The sequence below is a fragment of the Megachile rotundata genome, chromosome 6, assembly GCF_050947335.1.
Source record: "Megachile rotundata isolate GNS110a chromosome 6, iyMegRotu1, whole genome shotgun sequence".
In the NCBI taxonomy this organism is placed as follows: domain Eukaryota; kingdom Metazoa; phylum Arthropoda; class Insecta; order Hymenoptera; family Megachilidae; genus Megachile; species Megachile rotundata.
This window is the reverse complement of record NC_134988.1, coordinates 12,482,825-12,510,446: the sequence shown is the minus strand read 5'-3', so window position 1 is coordinate 12,510,446 and position 27,622 is coordinate 12,482,825. Positions and strand designations below refer to the sequence as shown.

Sequence of the window (27,622 nt, the reverse complement as noted above, 5' to 3'; positions counted from 1 at the left end):
TCCCAAATCTCCCAAATCCCAAATCTCCCAAATCCCAAATCTCCCAAATCCCAAATCTCCCAAATCCCAAATCTCCCAAATCCCAAATCTCCCAAATCCCAAATCTCCCAAATCCCAAATCTCTCCAAGTCCCAATCTCCCAAATTCCCAATCTCCCAAATTCCCAATCTCTCAATTCCCAATCTCCCAATTTCCCAAATCCCCAAATATAAATCCATACGTATCCCACCCCAAATCCCAAACTATCCAAACTTGAAAAACCAACCAAAGATCTCTAAATACTCCTACAATAAATAATCCTTCGAATTACCTTGTTCGGGTCCAGCCTGCACCACCTTGGCCTTCGCCTGCGCACTAAGTGGCGTCTCCTTTCTAAGCGGTGCCGCAACCGGCACGAATCCATTGGCCATCTGAGGCGCCGCGACGCCGGACGGCGCCAAACCTTGCACTGCCGCGTTCGCCCGATCCTCCGTGTAGAGCAAAAAGCACACGGTGATCCACACCGCGGCGGCCACCACGGCCACCTTCAACCACAACGATCTCCTTCTGGGGAAACCCATTTTCGATTGAACGCTAAGGTAACCCTTCTTCTTCACCCGATATTCCCCTTTCGAGCACGGTTCGATTCACGATCGTTCTTCAGCCGGCTCGAGAGATCGCGTTACCTCAGCGACATCCTCTCCTTTCGTCTTACTACTCCTCTTTCGCCTCCAACTTCCACCAAACTATGTACACCGGTCCCCCTTTTCGCGAGGTACCTCGAAATCCTGAACGAAAGTCGGGGAGAAACGATCCGGTTACGAGACACTGTTGGACAGCTTGCCGATCACGCGAGATCGACATCCGATATGAACTGTTCGGGGACGATGGATCATCGTTGGTCCTGCATTTCAGCTGATATGCGGAAGATCGATATGTTCGATTGGTCAAAGGGGTAGGTATGGACCGAAGTGATATGGACTGATATGTATTCCTTGGATGGGTTCTTCGAGTATCACCGCATTGGACCTGCAACAGACAAGATTGGTTGGTGAGTTGTAGAGTTGTGAGCTTATTAGACGTCCATTAACCCCTTCCCGTGACATTTATTCAACAGATGCGTCAGGGAAGACTAACTATTCAGGGCTATAACGTTAAAACGAACAAAGAAAATTAAAATGTTGTAAGTATTTTATATTCAGGGATTCTTGATAATGCAACTTATAGTTGGACCTAAATTTCAAGTTGAAGAATGTTCAAAGTTTGAGTAAGGTGTGTCACATTTGAACTGTAAGTGCGTCACGAGTGGGACTCGTTAAAGTACGGGGAGGGGTTAAATTGAAACTCTCAATCGAGTTGAAGAAAAACAGGTTTTCATTATAAAACCTCTACTTTATTTACCTTTTACTTAATTAAATAAACTAATTACACCTCGAGTTTTGTTTGGTATCAGTTTTTTAATATGAAAAGGTAAAGTTGTTAAATTGAACTGGCTGAGAAGCACTGTTTTGTAGAAATTCATAACGACGTAAACATAGTTTGTCGATGATTAAAATAGTTGACGGAGTAATTAAAGTAGTTTGATCCGAAATAAAGTTGGTGCACGAAAAGTTTCATTACACCGGTTGGTTTATTGACTCGGAAAGTTGTTTATCGGATGTTTTCATTGATAAATCGGCGGACTGCGGGCACAGAAGATTAAATAATTAATTAAACGATTGAAAGTTTATAAACCGAACAGGCGTATCGAATGTTCGAATGCCGCGATAACTTTTCAAGGGAATTTCTAATATAATATTTGCATCGTTACGGGGAAATAATTAATATCGTTTATCGATAACGATCGGATACGTCCGGGGTTTGGTTCTCGCATTGAAATACAACTTCAGAGGATCCGTTTGCAGTAAACAGAAAATTATGATCACTACTGAAATTACAAACGATACATTAATAATTGAATTCATTTAAATATCGGTGGAATGTTTGCATAAGTGAAACGATTAACAAAATATTTGTTGAAATGTTTTGTGAAATATGATAGACGAGGGAGAGGGTGTTGATATTTGGGGAATTTGGGAATTGGGAGATTTGGGATTTGGAAAATTTGGAATTTGGGGGGTTGGAATTTGGGGAATTTGGAATTTGGGGGTTTGGAATTTGGGAAATTTGGAATTTGGGGGATTTGGAATTTGGGGGATTTGGAATTTGGGGGTTTGGAATTTGGGGGTTTGGAATTTGGGAAATTTGAAATTTGGAAAATTTGGAATTTGGAGGGTTGGAATTTGGGGAATTTGGAATTTGGGGGTTTGGAATTTGGGGGATTTGGAATTTGGGGGGTTGGAATTTGAGGAATTTGGAATTTGGAATTTGGGGATTTGGAATTTGGGAAATTTGGAATTTGGGGGATTTGGAATTTGGAAAATTTGGAATTTGGGGGGTTGGAATTTGGGGAATTTGGAATTTGGGGGATTTGGAATTTGGAAAATTTGGAATTTGGGGGGTTGGAATTTGGGGGATTTGGAATTTGGGGGGTTGGAATTTGAGGAATTTGGAATTTGGGGATTTGGAATTTGGGAAATTTGGAATTTGGGGGATTTGGAATTTGGAAAATTTGGAATTTGGGGGGTTGGAATTTGGGGAATTTGGAATTTGGGGGTTTGGAATTTGGGGGATTTGGAATTTGGGAAATTTGGAATTTGGGGGATTTGGAATTTGGGGGATTTGGAATTTGGAAAATTTGGAATTTGGGGGGTTGGAATTTGGGGAATTTGGAATTTGGGGGGTTTGGAATTTAGGGAATTTGGAGAATTCGGAATTCCACCAATACTCTATCTTGTACCACCCCCCATTTCCACTCCCTATATCGCCACGAATTATACTACCCCTGCTACTCTTTTTCAGTCTAAAACTAATAGTTTCAAAAGATTACTTCTTAAAGTGCTTCCGTATAAACGAAAAGTTTCACCATAAACGAAATTTCTCCGTATGATTTATTTTGTTTAATGAAATCCCAGCCATGATCTATTGCTCAATTACTTCGCGTAAGTTAATTTATGGCTGTATCTTCCATGCAGCTTGGTACACGCAACCGCAAACATCCCCCAATACGTGTACCATCAACCCCCATTATTATTTTTCCTTGTTCGCGTAATCTAGCGTTATCATGTAAGCAGCAAAAATGAGTGATTTCTGAATTGATTAAAGTTCGAAGTTTGTTAGAATGTAAGTTTCTTCATCAGCCAGATTTTAACTGGATTAATAAAACTTTTGACGGCGCTAGTCGACTGATTAATCGAGTTTCATAGTTCTTATCGTGTTCCGACTGCACGGTCGTGTTTCAACTACGTTTTATCAACCCCCGTGAATAAGAAACTTGATCTTTCAACAGTACATCCTTGCTACATTGCTCGCTATCGAAATTCGGAAGTTTCTGCAGATTCGTTTTCGAATTGCAGCTTGCTACGGTGATTAAAGTAACTTTGGATCGCTGTGAAAATGTAGACATTGTTCAGATTCGTGTAAGAAATCGTTGAATACAGGAATTAGTGTAATGCGATGCAGACATGCGATGCGATTTAAGTAGGTACTTCAGTAGCGGTTTAAAAATTCAAATGCATTCTATTTTATTGAAGAATTTAGTGGATGTTGAAATTATTTGAGAATGGTAGGAATTCCATAGTCTCAATATCTCAAATTCTGCAAGGCCCAAATTTCCAAATTCCTCAAATTCCAGATTCCCTAATTCCCTTAGCTTCCCAATTCTCAAGCTCCCAAATTCCAAGCACCCCAATTCCCAAGCACTTCAATTCTCAAGCTTCCAAATTCCCAAACTCCCCAATTCTTAAGCACCCAAATTCCAATCACCCCAAATTCCAAGCACCCCAAATCTCAAGCTTCCCAATTCCCAAGCTCCCAAATTCCAATCACCCCAAATTCCAAGCACCCCATATCTCAAGCTTCCCAATTCCCAAGCTCCCCAATTCTCAAACACCCAAATTCCAACCACTCCAAATTCCAAGCACCCCAAATCTCTAGCTTCCCAATTCCCAAGCTTCCCAATTCTCAAGCGCCCAAATTCCAATCACCCCAAATTCCAAGCACCCCCAAATCTCAAGTTCCCCAACTCCCAAATTTCCCAAATCCCAAATTCTCCAACTCCCAAGTTCCCCAAATCCCAAATGCAAACCTTCCCAAATTTGAAACCCCCAAGTTTCCAACCTCCCAATCTAATAACCTCGAGACCCAAAAAATCTGCAAACTCCAAAGCGTTCAATTTCCCAAAAATGAAAACCCACTAAAAAAATCAACCCTTCTCTTCCTGCAGCATAAATATTTCCCCCAGAATGGCCACACATGCTTGACATGTTCACGTACTAAACGATACGTGCTAATACTCATTATCGTTGTATCGCGGGTACGACTTGAAATTACATATTGAACCGTTCATTAATAAAGGTAGAGCACGTTCCATGGCCGAAGACAGGAACAACGTAAGCGTGGAACGTGCTAATGGTGTCGGGAGCGGCGAAACATTACGTGAATTGCGAACAGGATAAAAAAGGCGGGGACGAAAGAGGAACGGGCGGTGCGCAATCTTCGTTCGTAATCCGACATTAAAATGCCCACGTTCGGCATTGGAAAATAAAAGATACTAGCTGCACGCGTATTCAACGTGCGCATCGTGTACCGTTACCCAGAGAAGATTACGTTTCATTCGATGCGACCGACTGCATTCCAAAAATTTCTACGCTATCAACGTTGTTTCCCGTGAAATTTTACTTTCTGTAAGTATGTTCAGTTTCGGAAATCTTTGGGTGGATTATTTTGTTCGTTGTACGCTTTTAGCGGCGATTAGCGATTCGCTTTTTGTGCGGTTTTACTGGGAGTTGAAACGATTATGGTGGATTTTAATGTTATGTAACGGGGAGCAATTTTAATCGGTATATTCGATTATCTTCGTGGATGTTTGAGAGGAAGGATGTTTGGAATATGCTTTTTGTAAGTGTTTGATTATTAGGAATTCATGGTTGGTTGAATTTAAGTTGGAGTTAAAATAATTCTAAAAATGGCTGCTGTTTAAGAATTCTGAGAGGAACGAGGGATCTGAATTTTTAGGTTATGTAACTGTGATGTGAGATATTTTAATCAGTAAATTTAATTATCTTCTCGAATATTTGAGAGAAAGAATATTTGTAGAAAGCATACTTTTTGTAACTATTTAATTATTAAAAATTCTCTGCTTGATTGAATTTGAGTTGGAGTTAAAATGATTCTAAAAATGGCTGCTGTTTAGAAATTCCGAGAGAAACGATGGATATGAATTTTAAGGTTATGTAACTGTAAGGTAAGATATTTTAATCAGTAAATTTAATTACCTCCTCGAATATTTGAGAGAAAGAAAATTTGGTGCAAGAACACTTTTTGTAACTGTTTAATTATTAACAATTCTCTACTTTAATTTAACTTGCAGTTAAAACAATTTTAAAGATACCTATATTCTGAGAGAAGCGATTATGATGGATCTGAATTTTTAGTGACTGTTATGAAATGATTATGAGGTGATCAATTTTAATCTGCAAATTCATACATCATCTCGTGTATTTTTGAAAGATTCGTTGAAAATGCACTTTTGGTAACTATTAAGTTATCAGCAATTAATTGCTGGTTTAAATTTGACTTCTAAAATCATTCTGATAATGGCTGCTTGATATTCTGCTGGAAACGAAGGGTCTGAATTTTTAAGATGCATTATAAAATGATAAGTTTGGACAATTTGAATCTATGAATGCATTTAACATATGTGGTCGAATATTTGTTACTCGAAAATTAATCTACCAATAACAATGATATTAAATTATTGCCTCTACAAAATAGAACAAGTTTTATTCAGATAATTTCCTCAAGTGACAAATATTTATTGAAGTCACATAAATTTAAGACAACTTCCACATCTCACGAAAAGATGAAGATACTAAAAAATTTTTCCCATGAAAATTATTCCATACGATGAAATAATGTGCTATAGTTCTTTCTAATTAGTGCAGCCTAACAAATTTATTCTACTTCAACATCCATTTTTTTCAGACAGAACAATATTCCTGTATGTTGATTTCTTGCACCGCGCGAAGCAATTAAAATACAGCGTTATAGAAATGAACAGTATACAAGATATTTCCAGCTGGAAGTAAGATGCGTGAAACGCGGAATTTTGACGTATTTCAATTAAACAAACCAGCGAAATCATGGAGGAATTCGAATTCGTAACAGAATCCGTGAGAAGCCGAGCGCACCAGCGACGTTAACAAGATTGTTAAACTTTCAAGCGTACAAGCTGGTCGTTACGAGCGTACGCACGGTCGTACGTGAAATTGTGGGGAATTTCATGTTTATAATTGAGCAGGTTGTTTCTGAAGCGTCTTACGGAGGGATGTTCGTGAAATGTAACCAGCTGGACGAGATTTTGTGAATTAATTCGTTCGTTGTATGATGGAAGACGTGCATTTACAACAGAAATTATGAAACTCGGTATGCGTTACATCGCTGAATATCAAAATGGTTTATTTCCACAAAATCCGAGGTCTGACATATATGATATTATGAAAGCACCCGTAAAATACCGTATTAAAGATCGGTAATGTGCGAATTTTATGGTGATACTTTTTAAAAGTCGATCATTTTATATTTTACATATTCATTGACAGATTTGGGAATTGATCACAAATAACGCATTTTGTAGCTCAATGTTTAATTAAAATAATTGTATAAACCTTCCATCAGTCCTCAATATAAAATGGCTGAACTTTAATTAAAATATTGGCAAAGTGAAACGTGTACTTTTTTAATATATTTTATTGGAAACCTTTTATGATAAAAGGCAGTAATAATTTGATGTATTTAAAAGGATGACAATATGTTAACTCAGCAAATTTAATTTGTGAAGTGTCTGACTTTTAAGCTTAATATTTAAACATACTAATGGAAATTTAATATGAGCTAATTAGACAAAACCACAGATGAAGAAGATTTTTAAATAATTGAAACGTATTAAGCTAATACAGAAACACGGCGAATGGTGAATAATTTGTGAAGTTTCCGAAGCTATAAATTATATTTGACAGAATCGATAGTGCTTATCAGCGAAACTATAATTACTAAGCTGATTAGAAAGTTTATAGAACACTATCAATTCAGTATTGACTCATTTAACAAGAATCCATCAATCATTTATAACTCGTACAAACAGCGATAATTAAATTCATAGAAATATAGAGAATAAATTGAAAAATATCATCTATTTCTATTAAAAATAATTTCCAAAATAGATTGACAAAACATTTTTGTTATAATATGAAATATTTTTAATAAAAGTGCTAAAATATGCATTAAAACAAAAGCCAATAAATTGGAATATCTAAAATCGATTTTGAAGGCAGGTTTTCAATTAGTAAAATACCAGGACGTCATTAACGATTCCATCTTAATTATTTCTCCACGCGTTAAAACACGATATGAACTGGCGTTCAGTTGGCATTCACGGTATTCGTCGCAAAATTTAATTAACCCGCACGCGAGAGGCTGAGAATGAATCACGATAATGTAGATTCGATTCGGAGGCGTGAATCCTCAATACCGTACGAAGTTAAACATAAGAGAAGCAATTCTCCGGGAATGAAACCAAAATATCCCAGAGGAGATTAATTCATGCTCGTGGACACGGTAAAAAAGAAATTCCATTACTTTCGAGGTACGTATCTCGAGTTGATTGCGTTTCGAACGTAATACCATATGGGACGATTTAATTAGAACGAGGCGATAGGAAAGCGTGTTCCACCGAAGGTGGATCGTTCTAATCGATACTTGATTTAGCGTTCACCTGCGAAATATTAGAATACACCGATACATTAACGGATGACCTACATACACGTTCGTGAGATATACGCTGAAATCAATATACGCAGCAGTTACGCGTTAAATAGAAATGAATCCCCTTCAATCGGATGCATCTTGCATTCGATATTCGTGAGAGTATTTCTACCACGAGATTATTTCTCTTTATTCTCAAATTTTAGTTTTAATTTCGATGAGTGGAGTTTGGGGATGTAGGCAGATTTGGGGATGTGGAAGTTTAGAGGATTAGAGACATGTGGATTTGGGAAGGTAGAAATTTTGGGACATGTGGAGTTAGGGATGTAGAGATTTTGGGATGTGTGGATTTGGGGATGTAGAGATTTTGGGACGCGTCGAGTTGGGGATATAGAGATTTTGGGAGATGTGGATTTGGAGATGTAGAAATATTGGGACATGTGGAGTTGGGGACGTAGAGTTTTAGAGGTATGTGGATTTGGGCATGTAGAGATTTTGGGATGTGTGGAGTTGGGGATGTAGAGATTTTCGAACTGAAAAAATTAGAGTGTGTGGAGATTTAAAGGTGTCAGAATCAATACATGTATGTATGTATGTACAAATTTTAGAATGTAGGATTTGAGGATGTAGAGATGTAATGATATAATAATTTGTTTATACAGCAATTTATTGATGCAAAGATTTGAAGAAATGTTATCAGAAATGACTGTAACTACCAACTCTACATGACAATTGAAATTGCGACGCTCAAAGTGTTAACGCAACGCACTACTGTTGTCTGACCACCTACTGCCCTCAATCTACTTACGACGATAACAGGCTTCTTTTACTTCGCTTCGCGCCAACTACTGTTCTACCATCTGTACCTCCCATGTCCCCAAAAAAGGTAAACGTCCCCAATATCGACAAAAGCGAAATATATTTGCGACAAAAAATGTACGGCACAAAGAGTCAAGCAGCGTTAACTACCACGAATTATCGCGGAATCGTCTTGGACTGAAATGGCGTTTGCAATGCAACAACGCAGATATCCGTTTCATCCCGCGGAGAGCAATTTCAACGGAGAGTAATCGCTTCCACGAAGTCATATCGCGACACGAATCGGAATTGTTCGCGGTAAGTAGGTGTACAAGCCGCTTGTTCGCGGCTCACCGGGAAAACTTTCGCCGCGCACGCAATCTCGACAATTGTCTAAACTTGTCGTCTACCGTATATCGAGAAGTCGAGCGGCGCATTCGGGACGGGCTGAAATATCTAGAAAGACTCCCGATACGAAAGCTCGGCGAAAAGCTCGCTCGAGAACGCCACTCAGAGTTCCACGAGTGCCCGCCTGCGCACGTTTCATCGTTTCGCTTCGACTACTTCTGCACGGATTTCGCGAAAGACAATCACCTTTCTCCTACCACGAATCAGACTGAAATTCAAAATGCTCTTTGGGGGCTGTTCTATAACTTCCACTTTGAAATTTTTAGATTTTTTTAGGTTATTCTTTCATTCTTTTAATTCTGCACTCCTGAATTTCTATCGACTCATTAAGTTATGAAATAGATCAAGGGATGTGTATTCCCATGTCCCTAACTTTCGACATTCCCAAATTTCAATGTCCTTAAATCCCACATTCCCCAATTCCCACATTTCCCAATTCTCACATTCCCCAATTCCCACATTTCCCAATCCCACATTCCCCAATCCCACATTCCCCAATTCCCACATTTCCCAATTACCACATTCCCCAACTCCCACATTCCCCAATTCCACATTCCCCGATTCCACATTCCTCAATTCTCACATTTCCCAACTCCCACATTCCCCAACTCCCACATTTCCCAATTCCCACATTCCCCAATTCTCACATTTCCCAACTCCCACATTCCCCAACTCCCACATTTCCTAATTCTCACATTTCCCAACTCCCACATTCCCCAACTCCCACATTTCCCAATTCCCACATTCCCCAATTCTCACATTCCCCAACTCCCACATTTCCCAATTCTCACATTTCCCAACTCCCACATTCCCCAACTCCCACATTTCCCAATTCCCACATTCCCCAATTCTCAAATTCCCCAATTCTCACATTTCCCAACTCCCACATTGCCCAATTCCCACATTCCCCAATTCCCACATTCCCTAATTCTCACATCCCCAAATTCCCATATCCTCAAATCCCCGCATCCCCAAATTCCCACGTCCCCAAATTCCCACATCCCCAAAATTCTCTAACTTCCCAAACCCCTAAATTTCCAAATCCCAAAACTAAACTTGAAAGAAATCCCATTGTGCCAAAAACATCATACACAATAGTGGTACACAATACTCAACATCAACAGCAGTCTATCACTCTAAAAACATTTGCGTTCATTAACCGAATTATTTGGAAAGAGGTACGAAGTGGCCTCGTTCGCCAAATCAAGCGAAAGAAGGAGCAGCAAGCACGCGTTCGAAAGAAAAATATTGACCCTTGTTTCGCGAACTTCCCTCGAATTAAGAGGATGGAAAGAACGGGAAACAGGAGAAACGAAGCACAAAGAGGAAGCTTAAAGCTTCGAATACATAGAAGCGGGTTTCGACGAAAAGAAAAATCTTTCGCTACTGAACACGCATTTTATGCACGAATCTCTTTCCCGATTGTTTTTTCAATCTTTCTTACATCGAGGCTCTCAGACAGATGCAAGATCTTTCACTCTGTTCTCTACTTTCGCACCCTTGAAGACAGTCGGCTTATTTTCTTAGTCACGGTTGTTCGTCGATCTGCGTTTTCTCGTTTTTGTCGACCACGGCGTCTCCATTGGAGAATTTCAAGTTTCAACAGTTTTTGTGGGTGGTTTAAAGAGGATTTTTATTGAAGTCCTTGAGAGCATTAAGGAACGCTTTCTTTAGATGAAATTTTATGACAAAGTTTACTGCGACAAAGAACTGCAACATTTTGTTTGCATGTAAATTCAATTTAATGTTTTCAAATGTACTAGATATCAATGTTCAATTGTTACAATTTTATTTAATTGTAAATTTGTAGTTTTTTTTATTAATAAAGTTGAGAAGAGTAAGTACAAAATGTCGTTTGGGTTCATTTCTTTCGGATTCATCTTATTTTGAGGTTAGGTTTCTCAAGTCTTAAAATTCACATATTACAATTTACAATAACTTTCAATTTATAATAATTTTTTTCAATATGCTTAATTATTAATGTTACTCATATAGAATAAAGTGGATTTACATTGAAAGACACTTCAACATTGAAAGAAATAACCTAAAATAATTCTCCGTTTGAATCAATTAAACCATGCATGCAGATACGAATCAAGGAAGTCACGCGATCAAAGAATTCTTCCTGTCAAATTTTCCAGAACTTTTCAACTCTTTTTTCCTTCCGTAGCTTTCGTGTTTCGCAAAGTTACGTTACACTGCCACACCCGGGATAACATCTCGGTTGCGTGTCCTGTTTATTCGACTCGCCTTCCATTTTCAAGCAAGAGTTTCCTGCCCTCGTTACAGAGCCACCCCTAACAGGCAGACACCCTGCGGTTCGAGCAGTTTCGTTTTCGAATTTCACCGTCTGTTCGCGCACGATTTTCGTCGCGAGAATTCTCGACCAACTTCCATCGACATTCAACGAATTACAGGGATCAGAAATAGGGAACATGCGCCGGAATTTATTCATGGTTTCTCTTCGGGAGTGTTGCAAGGGTATCCTGCGAAACTGAATGGAAACTCGTTCGATTGCATGAGGCTTTTCGGATGCTGGCTGAGAACGGGGGATGGAAATTGAAAATTTGATGGTGTTCGGAACCGGTGCTTTCTTTCGTGCCGAACAAGCATTGTTTTATTTCCTGGAAACAATTGAACTGCAGAAAATTAGGTGATCTTAGTGATTTTCTGTTTCGGACTATTATTAGCTTCGTTAAATAATTATCCGAAAACTATAGCTTACTTAATTCTTGAGCAAAATAATTCTTGAGTAAGCTATAACAGAAGTAATGTACTAAATTATACATTAAAGTTATTATGTCTTATATATTAAACTTATTATTTCAGATCGCCCTAAAATAACCAGCAAATGGCGGTCTTCGGTGCATCCTTTCCGCAAGAGCAAATGGCGGTATCCTGTCGCCATCGTTCAGCGACTCATCACGCGTTCACTCGGCCAATTCGCTCGAACGACCGAATAAAACTCAATTTACAAGGAGCTGGCCAAGTATCGGGGCTACATAAGAGCCGACACAATGCTCGACGAGGGAAGTGCAAGCGATTGCACTTCGCCGCAGATTATTACATTTCTGACAATCGAACCAGACAATTTCTCCTCGCAAGCCAACACTGCCTTCCTTCCACCACTATGAACACTCTATTTCCAGGATAATGGAGGAACCACTGTATCCAGTAGCCACACGTGTTCACATGAAATTGCTGGAAATACTGGCAAAACCGTTCGGAGTGCACTTGTTAGTTAATGACATTTTTCAATACTGTTTTGACTCACACGACTTTGTCTTATAAGTCTAATTTGTGGGTAATCGTCGAAGAATTTGATGGAGGGATTTAATATAGAGGATACAGTGTAAGGTATGGTTTTATTTGTGAGGTACACTTAATTTGACACTTACATATGTGTATACATATGTCATCACGTGATACACATGCTTAGCCTGACATTTACACATGTGTATACATATATCATCACATGATACACACGTGTATACACATATCATCACATGATACACACGTGATCACACGTCATCACATGATATATATACTTAACCTGACACTTGCACATGTGTATACACATGTCATCATATGATACACATACTACACCTGACGCTTACACATGTGTATACACATATCATCCCATGATACACATGTGTATACACACGTGTAAATGTCAGGTTAAATATACTATGTATATGCACACGTGTAGTTTGTCTATACTCATACAATTTAGGAATTTGGAAATTTAGAAATCTAGGAATATAACAATTTAAAAATGTAAAAATTTTAAAATCTCAAAACTTAAAAATGTTACTAAATTTACAAATTTGAGGATATACGTATATAACATTCAGCAATGTGAACATTTTAAAATTCGAATATCTGCAAATTTAAAAATTTCGACTTCTAAAATTGAAAAGTAAAAGAATTTAAAATTAAGACAATAATTAATATAACACGAAAGCACACTAAAATTGGATCATACAGAAAAGCAGCCCGAGGGTATTCCTCCATTGAACAGTAGATACAATAATAATCGCATTTCTAATTTAATATTGTTAATTATCACAATTAATTGGAACGAGTCTGCCACCGACATTAATAATGCCGAACATTTTATTAGCGATACATAATGAAATAGTACGAAAACGATTGAAAACGATTATTCTAGCAGCTTATATAATCAATGATTGATTGATTCAATAATCCCTTTGCATTACGAATCAAATGCAACAAATATTAAACGTCAAAGAGATTTATTAAATACGAAGGTTTATTTGAAATTGCATGCGTAAATCTTGCAGCATATTTCAAAGTCTGTTTGTAAAATATTCCAATATTTTTTTCGGAAGGTAAAACGAGAAGTGAAAATTATGGAAAAAAAATTGCGGCGATGTTTTTTACTCGTGCGAACGTAATTCATCCGAAAAAAACGTGCACAAAGTTTCGCTTCGACAATGGAAAGTTGATTAATGAAGAATTATTGTTTGATGTTTATAACTATCAAAACGTTCGACCGTGGAAACTTCATTCTCTTGAGTTTTGACAAAAAACGCGGTTGAAAAATGGTGCTTTTATTATATTATGCGTTTACCGTAGGCGCACGAGTTATGTTTAATAAGCATCGACAAAAGCTTTTTAATTATGATTTATAGAAGTTTCATGCCCACCGTTGTCGAATAATATTTCAGAATTACATACCTGGGAATAAAAGAATTCGTATCTCTTTGTTTCTGTTTGACACGTAAAACTAAAGCTCCCTGATTTAATAGCGAATCAAATATACCACATCTTTTATATTAAAAATTTTATATTTTGCATTAGCAATTCACACAAATTTTATATGGAGTTTTATAAATCATTGTCAGTGCTGAATTTTTGGAAGACGAATATTCTGACATTTTTGGATTTACAAAAAATTTAATTTATTTTGTGCAAAGGATTGAAAAAATGAAAAATAGTATTGTGATAGGTCTCATGAAAATTTATTAAAAATATCAAGTTCTAATTTTGTACCTTAATAATATTTAATAATTAATCACTTGAAAATTACATATGAAAGCTTGACCCAAGAAACTTACATATACATATGTTATACATACATATGTCATGCGTGCACACATGACATCCATACATACATATGTTATACATACATATGTCATGCGTGCACACATGACATCCATACATACATATGTTATACATACATATGTCATGCGTACACACATAACATACATATGTCACACGTATATACATGACATACATACATATGTCATACATATATGTACATCTAACTACAAGTATCTTGAATAAATTATTCTTGAATAATAAAAGAGAGCTAATAGAAGCCACTGCTTTCAGCCAACTTTATTCACATGATACCTAAATAATATATCGCGGTTCTTGTTTGTGCAAATTTTCCATTATCGTTATTAATTAAAATTTGTAAAATCAGTTCGAAATTTCAGAAGTAGTTAACGAGAATAAACGCGCTTTTCACCAGGTTCTAATTAGTTTAAATCAGACAAAACAAGCTTATTTATAAAGTTATGTTTGAACCACAAGAAGCTAACAAAGGCATTTCGCAGCAGTCTATAACTTTGCATTTCACCCAAAGAGTTCCGCGTAAATTTTCAAAGCGTATATTCGTCGGATCTTCAGTCGTAATGAATTTTTCATTTAGACCCGTACACTTTTTGCGAGCCGGGTTAACTTCGCGTTTCCTTCGGCTGAAAAACATGCAGCAGCCATTTAATCAACGTAGTGATTTCGCTTTACCTTTCGGAATCACGCGTATGTATGGAGCGTCCGTAATTTGTAATAAAAAGTAAATTGGCCCGAAAAATTCGTGCTTTCTGCGAGCACAAAGAGGACCTCAATTTTGCTGACATCGAATTCGTTTTCCATGGCAATAAAATCACTGTGTTCCCCTGCGCTACCGCTTCATACTGGAAAGAGCTATAAAAGCATCCGAATTTCAGAATCTTCGAACTGCGAATTGTGTGCGAAATATTGCGACATAATCAATTGTTTCGTTTCACGAGTGTTTATTGTTTCACTATATTTTTTGGGACATCTACTGTTCAAACATGGAATTAAAATAAAATTGCTCATACTTAATACAGCAATTTTTTAGATTGAACATTTATGAGTACACTTCTGAATCATTTATTTTGAATTTCAAAAAAAATATGCTTAAAATAAGTACAGAGTGTTCATACTTCATATTATATTTACAACAAGGTTCTTGTTAATTGAAAATAATTTTTAAATATATTTCAAATGAACCACATACATCCATATGTCATTCTATATCTACAACAAGGTTTTTGTAAATTCAAAATAATTCTAAAAAATGTTTCAAATGAACCACATACATCCATATGTCATTCTATACCTACAACAAGGTTTTTGTAAATTCAAAATAATTTTAAAAAATATTTCAAATGAACCACATGCATCCATATGTCATTCTATACCTACAACAAGGTTTTTGTAAATTAAAAATAATTTTAAAAAATATTTTAAATGAACCACATACATCCATATATCATACTATACCTACAAGTTCCTTGTAAATTAAAAATAATTTTTAAATCATATTTGAAACCAACCAACACATAATTACATAAAATGTTAATCATAAAAACATCAAAAATATTAACAGATTCAGTTTACAATTTCTATAACAAGAATTGCAATAATTATGATTATGAAGTATCGACACAAACGCGAAAGAAATTGCTAACCATAGAGACGTTATAACCCAAAAGAAATGGAGTGTGGTTTATCGAAGAAATTTCAATTCCCGCATTTATCGCGCGTGAAAACGTAAGAGGGGGATGCTAAAGGAACAACCCTATCCGTATAGCGGTGTTGCCAGTACAGGAACGGTTTTACGGTAATCCCAGGAAAATGTGGACATTAAACGTCCTCTCGGCGAGGATGAAGAACAGTGGCTCATATACCGACTGGCAATAAAGAGTTAACACGGTAACCGCTAATGGAATAATGGACACGCCAAGCGTGCAGACAGCGGCTGGACCATCGCCAAATACGTACTTTCCATCCAATATATCCGACCGGCTTTTTCCAACCCCTTTACACCCCTCCTAATCTACCTTGCACCCTTCAACCTACTGAATTTGTTGTATTGGCGGTGAGAATCCATAGGCTAATTTCACTGCGTTGTCAATTTGCATGGGACTTCTTTATGTTTTTTCAATGAAAGAGATATTTTTTTTATGGGTACATTTATTTATTAAAAGGGAGATAGAAGGGTTTATCGTTTAATGTTAAGTGTCTGACAATATATTTATTAAGAGGAGTGAAAGTTATTTAGTGAAAGAGTGGTTGATTCTAGAACAGAAGGGGTTGATTCTTTTAATATTTTTCCGATACAAGATTCATTATATTTTACATTTAACAGATGTAGGTATGTATTGAAAAAGGTATAGAAGTATTTAATAATTCTCTCAATATTTTCCTGATAGAAGTTGTATTATACGTGACATTTAACACATGCAGTTATTTCTTGAAAACGAAAAGGGCTTCAATAATTCATTCAATATTTTCCTTATGGAATATGTATTATATCTGACATATGCAGTTATTTAATAAAAAAGAACGTATAGAAGAATGATTTTTTCAATAGTAAAAGTTACATTTATATCTGACATTAAAGCAGATTTATTAAAGCAGAAAATATTAATCCTCTCATAATTTTTTTAATACCCCAATAAAAATATAATATATCCACCCTACGTTTAAGTTCAAAATTTACGTCAAAAATTGAACGACAAACATTTACCCATCGTGGTCGATTTTTAAGCAGTTCAACGACGTGAAAATTCAAAGTAAAATGAAGGTGCGTGAGAAGTGACATGCTCAGAAGGCAGGTCAGAGGTCACGGGACCATTGTGAACCCAACGACAAGAAGTCTTTACGTGACTTGAGAACTTTAAGCCCGGTTGTCGACACGTTCCTCTCGTTTTGCTTCGATCCCGGAAATTCCACGTCTAATCGCGATCGTTTTAAAGAAAGAACGTTCGATTGCTCTAACACGTTTTCCGCGTGTTCACGTAGGGACCGGTAAAACGTGAGATAATTTTATTATTTCCAACTGTGGCTGTTGGATTCTTTATCTTGGTAATGGACCTACGGGTTTCCAGCGAATGAAATTACTTGATAATTCGATCATCAAGATCCCCCGGTGAGGTTTTTACACTCGAAAATAATGAGCTGTTCAAATTTTATGGATTTACTCAGCGATGGAATAAATTGCGCAGAAATATTTGTTTAAGAAAATTGGATTATATTCGGATAATGAAACGATATTACGGTTGTTAAAATATTTGATTCTATATGGAAAATTATGCTTCCAGAAATAATTCGAAATTTTTCCCCTGTGAAGTATAAAGCCTCATATGCCTACGTATGCTAATATTTGAACCGCTCAAACTTTATTTTGAACTGCGTACAATTTTTTCTTTTTTCTTTTGAACTTTACAAAATTTAATTAAAAAAAATTCACCGCTTAAAGTAAAAAGAATTGAAACGTAAACGAAAGGTTGCATTATCGACGCTTAACGGATTAAGCTTTGAAACTTCTCCTTCCGAAACTCGTTCAAACAATCTGCAATGGCGACGATACGAGGCGTATAATCAAATTTTCGCCCAGAGGACGTATTCGTGCCCGATCTTCACAGACTGCCAACACCCTATGTGCCCGGGCATCGTAGACTTCTCGAAGAGGTTGCATCTCAACGTTAATGAATTTTCGTTAAATTAACACGGAGCGAGCGTGAATCGAGCGGCAAAGGAGCCCTCGCGGATGCAATTCCATCCCAAAGGATGCAGCACGTGCATTTATTGGCCTCGTGCAATTAATGCCACCTACTGCCACGATATTGGTCGATGATAATGACGGGAGACGTTTATGTTCAGGCCTCCCACATTCACATCGATTTACTGCATTCTGTTTGATGGGGGTGATATTGTATTTCGAATGGATGCTATATTATATTGTATTTTCAATTTCAAATTCTATTACTATTATTATAAATTCAATTAATTCAGTTACGTGAGCTGTATTCATTTTAACAGTGCACTATAAGTATGTTCAGTTTTAGTGAAATTTTGTCAAAATTTATAGAGTGAGTATTATTAATAGGGTGAGTATTATAAAATCTACATACAGAATATTATAACATCCCTTCAAAGTATAATCATTTATTTTTCAATCATTTTTAACATGCAATGTGTTGTTTGTTAAAAAAATATTTTTATCTACACACACTTTCTTGAAATTAATGTACTAAACATTTGAAGAAGTCATCATGAAATTTCTGAAGATTTTTAATTAGATCTTTGAAGAATGTCATATCACGTATCTCCTGGTGAACATAAATAATCCTATACTTTCTAATAATAATGTACATAAACTTCATGTATGTATGTCTTTTAATTCACAAACTTTATATAACTTGCTAAAAACAAATTTATCAATATTAACACATTAACCAATATTAACAATATCAGCTGACAAACTTATACAGGAATGCAGGTACATTATAAATAAGGAATAAGGAAGAACTTATACAGGTACATCATAAACAGCTAATAAAAGTTAAATTGAAATGTGACTCTTCCATCATCTCGCAATCCCAATACTACAATTGACGTCCCCGAAAGTGACACCGTTTTCGCATTTCCTTAAGCATCGAAACGGAGAAGCTCAAAGGCTTTTCGCGGTATTTCTTTTCCATCAAGCAGCCTCCGGTAATTTCCCGTGCGTGACGTGCGCGTCAAGATCTCATCGACGTTCGCGAAACGAAAATCGTATTCCGTGAGAGAAATTTGATGACGGTGTCAGTCGAGTTCCCGATTTGCCGGAAAACATGAGAAAATCGAATAAGAATCGCGTTGACGACAGAACGGTGTGCATCGTTCGCTCAACGTCGAGCGTTTTGATTACTCGCGAGACTATCGGTCCCAAACGTGATTCGAACTCGCAATCGGATTCACCGAATTTACGGCACCTGTCTTCGGGTGTCGTCATCTGTGAATTTTCTTCGAGACTCGCCCTTGCAAGTGAATTACGTCTTGCAAATGAATTATAGATGCATATGTTCTTAGGCATATGTTCTTGGGCATCAAGTTATGGTGACGTTCAAATTCTTCGAAGAGTTTAAACGGTCTCAATATGTATAACTTATCATATGTATCATACGTGTATTTTAAGTTGAAAGAAATAAGTTGGATACACATTCCAAAATGCAAGATTATATGTTAATGTAGCATCATGTTATTTGATACATAATTTTCGATCATACTTGAGTAGTCATATATCAACATGACCACATATGAGAGCTTATGGACCTCATGTGTGATATGAGGTTATGTTAGGTTATAGACATCATGTGTGATATGAGGTTATGTCAGGTTATAGACCTCATATGTGATATGAGGTTATGTTAGGTTACAGACATCATGTGTGATATGAGGTTATGTTAGGTTATAGACCTCATGTGTGATATGAAGTTATGTCAGGCCATAGACTTCATGTGTGATATGAAGTTATGTCAGACTATGGACCTCATGTGTGATATGAGGTTAGCTCAGGTTATAAACATTATTATGATATGAAGTTAGGCTATAAATAATATGTAATATATAAACATCAAATGCAGCTACTAAAAGTATTTTGTACGAAACAAATTGATACTAAAAACACATACACAGTGTCTTACAAAACTTAGAGAATGTAATTAGCAAACTTAGTACGTTTTTCCTCTCGTTAGCGAGTATTTCGTCTTACCGGCAAGTAAGCTAAAATCGCACACTCTAATTTCTGGATAATTTGACAGGGAGGAGGAGATAAGATAAATTTAGCGAAGCATCCGTTCGAATTGGCGAAAAGTACACGCGCAATAGTACAGTTTGCCGAAGCAACCGGCGCACAGTAAGTTGACTCGAGTTCTAAACTGCACTCCAAGTCGGCCAAATATCCCGCGACGTTCTTGCACTCAGCTGGCTTTGCCCTGCACTCGACTTCGGTCACTTTGCGGAGCGGAAACTGCACGCGGATTCGGTCGTCTTCGTGTGAACCATTGCTCTGATGAAAGCCGAATTCAACCCATTCGAACTATGTCCCTTGTGTTTATTCCGTGCTTCAGTATTCTTGTTCTATAATTTATTCAACGTGTTCCGTTCAGTGATATCAAAATTTCACTTGACACGAATCCATTGAATTTGCGTATAGAATTGTTAAAGTCCTTTTACTGATTGATATTTTTGAAACAGTTAAGATTAAGATACGTGTATGAAGAGTAAGATACATGTGTTTTATTGGATGTTTTAAGAAATGAAATTGATATCTGACAGCAATTATAAAAATGTAAAATGATAAGCAACACAACTTGTCGAAAGGAAAAACAGCTAAAACGTCGATAAAATTTTATCCGAACCGGTCAGCCATTTCAACAATAAGCTTCCACGAACATTTTCATTTGTTGGCTGATTACAATGACTTGCGTTGACTGGGAGCAAAGGACCTTTTTTAATCCCGAAGGATAATAGCGCAGATGAAGGTAGGGGTTGGAAAAATGGTGGAAGCGAAACAGCCTGAACGAGCAATATTCGTCTCACTAGGAGTTACACCTCGCTGGTTACATTGTACTATTCGAGAGGGCTACACTTTTCGCAGTAGTCTGCAGATGGATACGGTAGACAGCAGCTATTTATGGAATGAAACAAAAAGGTTGTCTCAGAATGACATTTGTTTCAAATTCGTTCATACTAAATCTTTAGTACATTCACTTGTTGTAACATTTTTTATGCTATTTTCAATAATATCATCATTATACGATTGTTTACAATATCAAAATATTAACTTCTGAATCAGTTTCGAATAATTAATTGATGTTTGATGTTCAGGTACGTATATTTACAATATTGTATTATTTAAATAATGTTATAAATATTTACGTATTATGTATTATGTAGTGCTTCATTAATAACTTTCTAATAATAATTTAATTTGTAACAAATTAAAATTTCACCCAAAACAATAATGTACAGGTTAATTTAATTTTTTTCAGTCAACAATTTGAGAAACAATTTTAAAACAAATTCAGCCTAAATTGCTCTAGAAAAACCTACAATGTCTGAATTTGAAAAGAACAAACCACAATAAAATTAAAAGTCAAATTTGCCCGCCGGCTTTGCATAACTAAATTCATGAAGCCAAACGTTTCTCTCCCGCAGAATTTAGCCCATTTTTACGAAAAATTCCCATAAGCGAGTAAAAAAGAAATTGGATAAAATTGATGGTTCGTTAATCACCCAATAAACGTTCTAATACCCCTCTGAAAAATAGACAAAAACGAGTATTTCCGTTCAACATTTTTTCACTGGAATCTCGAAATTCGTTCCACGAAATTCCCTCCCTTTTGAATAATTCATACAATCACGCAATTATGGCCAGCAGCGATTCGATTCAATTTTCCGCTTAATTAGCTCGACCATCAATAGACGATAATCGAAATTTCGCGATACTCTTAATCGTCGGTTTTAATTAAACTCCCCCTCGGAGCTCATTAACCGGCTTCAAGATGTTACCATACGAAAAAAACATGAAGCTACCTCTCGTTTAAAAATTGTTAACTCCTAAAAAAAAAGGAGGAGAAGAGAACGGAATGAAACGAATCGAAGAGGGAATTAAATGAAGTCTAGGCCGATACGTTTTCAACGATCCGGAGATCAGCTCCCCGCCAGTTTGAAGAGAGCCCTCAGGAGCAGCGGTGGAGCGAGTAAAACGGAAGAGGCAATTAATTAATCCGGATGAAAGTATGTCGAAGAAGTTCCAGCACGTTCCCGGCTCTCTGACCCCTGTTTCCTTCGCGAAACAATGGAGATTGCGAGTGTACCCTCGAGAGGAGGCGGCGGACGGAGGTGGGAATATCTCGACGATTCTCGGTAACGAAGCACGCCAACAGTAGTGGCAGCACCAGCAGTCCCGTTGGCCGTCCTCGGATGCGCCGGATTTGCATAAAGTTCGAAAACTTTTCGAATAAACACGAGATACCAGTTGGAGCGAGGCAGTTCGGAACTTTTCCATTTCCGCGCGGAAAACCTGCATCGTCTTTTTCCAACCGACACGATTCGAATTCCATCGATCGGTTTATCTAACGCCTTATCAACACTCTCGACGCTCGCTGTTACGGGCTTCACTCTTTTCTGATGCGGTGACAAATTGTGAATGGGGAAGTGAACTTGGGTGGATTGAGTGACTTTGGGGGAGAGGAATTTGGGGATTTGATGCTTTGGGGATTTTGCGATTTGGATGTTTGGGAATTTGGAGACGGGATGGATTATTTTGGGATTTCGAGATTTGTGGAAATTTGGGATTTGGGGATTTGGGGTTGGAAATTTTGGGGTTTGGAAATTTAGGAATATTGGTATTTAGGATTTTGGAAATGGGGAAATTCAGAAATTGAGATATTAGGAAATTTGAGAATTTGAGAGCTTTGGAATTTGAAAATTTGGGAATTTGGGGATTTGAGAATTTGAGAGCTTTGGAATTTGGAAATTTGGGAATTTGGGGATTTGAGAATTTGAGAGCTTTGGAATTTGGAAATTTGGGGATTTGAGAATTTGAGAGCTTTGGTATTTGGAAATTTGGGAATTTGGAGATTTGAGAATTTTAGAGCTTTGGAATTTGGAAATTTGGGAATTTGAGAGCTTTGGAATTTGAAAATTTGAGAATTTGAGAGCTTTGGAATTTGGAAATTTAGGAATTTGGGGATTTGAGAATTTGAGAGCTTTAAAATTTGGAAATTTGGGAATTTGGGGATTTCAGAATTTGAGAGCTTTGGAATTTGAAAATTTGGGAATTTGGGGATTTGAGAATTTGAGAGCATTGGAATTTCAAAATTTGAGAATTTGAGAGCTTTGGAATTTGAAAATTTGAGGATTTGAGGATTTGAGAATTTGAGAACTTAAGAATCTGAAGATTTGTAAATTGGGAGCTCTGAAAATTCGGTAATTTAGGAACTCAATAATTTACGAATTCAGTAATTTAGAGACTCAAAAATTTAGGGATTTGGGAATACAGAAATTCGGGAATTTAAGGATTTCAAAGTTTCAACAAAATTTTACAATTTGAAGATACATGAAATCAAAAATTTGAAGGCTTCCAGACTTAAAGGGTTGTAAATTTTATAGTTGGAGGACTAAAAAATTCAAAAATTACAATGTCAGTGCTCCTATAATTGCACCTGCCTTCGACAGTACCTCTCTTCTACAAAATTCATTTAGTAACAAAAATGTTTTGGCGGTTTATTAAAATTTTGTCAAATATTTCACCCCTTTGTGTTCACTGAAGCCATGTTATCGACATCACAATTTTTTCGATATTAAAAATCTACAGCAAATAGCGTCGATTCTGTACCGAAATTGTTTTGCGAACTTTGTAAAATTGTGCAAACGAGGCGAAATAGGACAGAATTCACGCAAAGTAATCTAATTTTGCTTTACAATATTCTCGAAATAACCTATATCACTTTTCCCCGAAACTCTGTGTTGAATAAATTTAATTACCTATCGAATTTTCACAATTCCGTTTCGCTTTTTTCTCATACGATATGTGCGACATTTGTTCCATTTACTGGAAATTAATTTGCAGTGTTCGTTAATGATTTTTTCATAGCTTTGATTGTTCAATCAAATGCCTTCTCGATGATATTTGATGGAGAAACAGAAAGCTGTGACTGGGAAATGTTTACGGAAATATAAATTGAGATGCAACAATTAAATGAATGTATATGTACTAAATAAAATATGAATTAAATTTTATTTGCTACGATGTAACTCAATAACTTTGCTCTCGAGAGATGACATTCGTTCAATTTAATACAACAGTTTGTAGGGGAACAAAAATTTGAGATTATTAAAAAATATTTATTAACACAGGATCAATATTTAGTATTTAACAATTAATATTTAGTATTTAACAAAATTATATTATGAAAAACTTTTCATCGTAACAAATAAAATCACACGAAATTTAATTTAAAAAAAAAAATGTAGTAAATTTGTTGTTTCCAACCCTAAATTTTTATCCGCAGAGTAAACCAAGCAAACAATTTACCAAGGAGGGAGGATTATCATCAATCTATATCCGAAAAATACGGAACAAGTCACGTCCACGTCATAATCCTAATCCCTCTGTCAACTACTGAAATTTTCCTCAGGTCACAAGAATTTCTTGTTATAAAACACCTAACAGTGTTTACGCGTCTTTGGAATTCAACAAAAGTCCGAGAAACGTCCAGACTATTATTTGACATTCTAATGGAATGTACGCTCGGACAATTTAATTAACCCCTGTCTTTTAATGAAGAAAGATGGCATGAGTGTGAATTATGCGTTTAACCATGTTCCCTGGCACGTTTTTAATATTTTTCCTGGCACTTCTTTGTTGCGAAACACGAGTTCGCGAAAATGCAACCGCAACTGTCTACGGTGGAACTTTTTTACGCTTGAAATACGAGCCATCCCTGTGGACGAAGAATAATTACCAGAAATTAACCGTGTGTGCCTCTCACTGTATCGACGTGGAAATTGCACCGTTGAGAAAATAAAAAAATACTTTTGCGAAAATGTATTTTTAAAATCTTTGCAAATGGAGGGGAAAGATGTTTTTGGGTACAGTTATATTTTGTTAGTTTTTGGTGGAAAGTTTTGGAAACTTCTGATATTTAAAATTTCTTGAAATTGTTAGTTCTATGATTTTCCTGTTTTAGTCACTTTCATATTTTTATGAATTTTTATGTTTCCAAATAATTAAATTTCTAAATTTCCGAGATCTTCGAATTGGTCAATTTTCGAGTTCCTAAATTTTCAAATCCCTAATTTACCGAATTATTAAATCCACAAATTCCCACGTACCCAAATTCCTACGTACACAAATTCTCAAATCCCCCAATTTCCAAATCCCCTAATTCCCAAATCCTCCAATTTCCAAACCCCCCAATTCCCAAATCCCCAAATCCCAGATCCCCAAATTTCCAAATTCCCAAATTCTCACGACCCCAAATCCCCACGTTCCCAAATTCTCAAATCCCCCAATTCCCAAATCCCCCAATTCCCAAACTCTTCAATTCCCAAATCCCCAAATTCTCACGACCCCAAATCCCCACGTTCCCAAATTCTCAAATCCCCCAATTTCCAAATCCCCCAATTCCCTAATCCCCAAATTCTCAAATCCCCCAATTCCCAAATCCCCCAATTCCCAAATCATCCAATTCCCAAATCCCCAAATTCTCAAATCCCCCAATTTCCAAATCATCCAATTCCCAAATCCCCAAATTCTCAAATCCCCCAATTTCCAAATCCCCCAATTCCCAAATCCCCCAATTCCCAAATTCCCCAATTCCCAAATCCCCGAATTCTCACGACCCCAAATTCCCACGTTCTCAAATTCTCAAATCCCCCAATTTCCAAATCCCCCAATTCCCAAATCCCCCAATTCCCAAACCCCCCAATTCCCAAATCCCCAAATTCCTAATTTTCCAGCCCCCTAACCCTCCAAATTCCTCCACAAAAATTTCCAACACCCAAAATAAAAAATTCCCAAATTCCTAATTTAATAAGAAACTATAATAATGAAATAACAGGCAAGGTCCAAAGGACCTATATAGCGTCGCTCGATAATTCAGCGCTGAAGCATTCAAGTCACAAGAGTAATTCAATGAAGGAAATGTTCGAGCTGGTGCATTGTCAATTTCGAACGCATCGCACACACAATGGCACACAGGCCAGCAAACGTCCCATAGGGAATAACACGTGTCGCCGGTAAACACCAATACTCTATGGTGGGCGTATCGTGTACGTATCTCTCGAAACACACGACTGATCGGAGGCTATCAAAGTACACACACGGATACAAACGATTACCGTTGCACGCGACAACTTTATGCAAATTCGTGCACCTAGTCTGACGTTGCAAGTCGATTCTTAAATTTGTGATTGAATTCAATGTCTTTTTACTTGAGGTATAATATATTGGAGTTTAGGTGTCCATTTTTTGATGTGGGGTTTTATTGAGCTGTTGATATGTGACTGCCAAAATTAATGTATATTATCAGTCATATATAAATATATTTTATTAATCATGTTATACTTGTGAAGAAAAAATATGCAAATTTAATGATATACATATGTTACACATATGTATATCAATATGTATATGTAAGAAATAAATTGTTGAATATGTGTAAAATATGGAAAATGTATAAATATCATGTGAGAATTAATACAACTAGGAGTTAATAATCACACATGTGAGATTTCATACATTAAATTATTTGAAGTATTAAAATGTACTTCGACAGAAATACTCCATTTGCCTGAAATATTAAATTACATAATTAAAGTTAATACTTCAAATAATTTGAAGAGAGGAATTATTTTAAAACACCATACCTTCAAAAATGAATATTATTAACACACTTACGATCATAATGAAAAGTCACATTTAAAACCTACTAAAAATCGAATTTTATTTACAAAATGGAATTAGTGCAATTATGAATGAAGTTCTTTTTATGAAAAATATATGAATATATAAGAAGTCTTAAGAATGTCGAACAAATTTGTTTAACTAACACCGCAGTCAAACATCATTTCCTGAGCAGGCAATTAACTAGCATAAAACGAGGCAATTATGTGTCACAACTAATGCAGTACCGGGCGTCTGAGCGATTCAAGGCAGCAAGAACATCGCAAATAAAACTGAAACGTAGAAATTCGTCCAGTGAACCGTCTCAAAAGCACGTAATTAAATCGAGCTCATTAAACGAGAGCGAACGGAGGACGTAAAAATCGGTAAACCTCGTTCATTTCGCACGCGGACCGACCGATGAAAAATTAATGATCCAACCGTGGAAAATCGAGGAGACACTGGAATGAAGCTGCGGAAATGGAGAAGCGTTCCTCTGGAAAACGTGGAAAAATCTGTGTGTGTGTGAAATTAATTAATTAACGTGACACATCAGGACGAAGAAACTCCCTTGAAAAAGAGGAAAATTAATACAGGAAGAAGTGTTGGAAAAGTATAAAATTTAATACAAATTGCTGTATTCTTAGGCTAGAGAATAAATCGGGAAGAATTAATTCTTTGTATGAAATTATAAATTGGTCATTTTTATTGGAATTGTTTTAACAGAAATTAGGAATATTACATTTCAGAATTTTTAGAATGATTCATGGTTTGATTTTACTATTTAATAAATTTGAACAATTTTTTTAAAAATTGATTATGTAAGAATTTTACTAAAAAACTAAATAGGATTGTAGACTATAAATGCCCTTAATACATGTTTTAATACATATATGTATTATGTCCATCTTAAGAACATACATGTACTAAATATATGTATGAAATACATGTATGTCCTTAAGATGGAAAATGAATGTACTTTGTTCACGTCGAAAATAAAAATTTATAGCAGGACATTTTAAACATTTGAAAATTTAAAATAGTTAATGTAATGTTTATTTAACTCCTGTTCAG

The 27,622-nt window shown here is 36.3% G+C and overlaps 1 protein-coding gene across 5 annotated transcripts in view; it reads right to left on the bottom strand.

Moving 5' to 3' along the window:
• Positions 1 to 27,622, bottom strand: part of Pgant9 (polypeptide N-acetylgalactosaminyltransferase 9) — a 328,116-nt gene that overhangs the window by 101,104 nt on the left and 199,390 nt on the right. For all 5 annotated transcript variants that reach the window (XM_076532837.1, XM_076532841.1, XM_076532840.1 and 2 more), the window contains one exon: positions 311 to 1,008. In XM_076532837.1, the coding sequence (XP_076388952.1) occupies positions 311 to 560 (250 nt within the window). In that variant the 5' untranslated portion in view covers positions 561 to 1,008. The remainder of the gene's footprint in view (positions 1 to 310; positions 1,009 to 27,622) is intronic.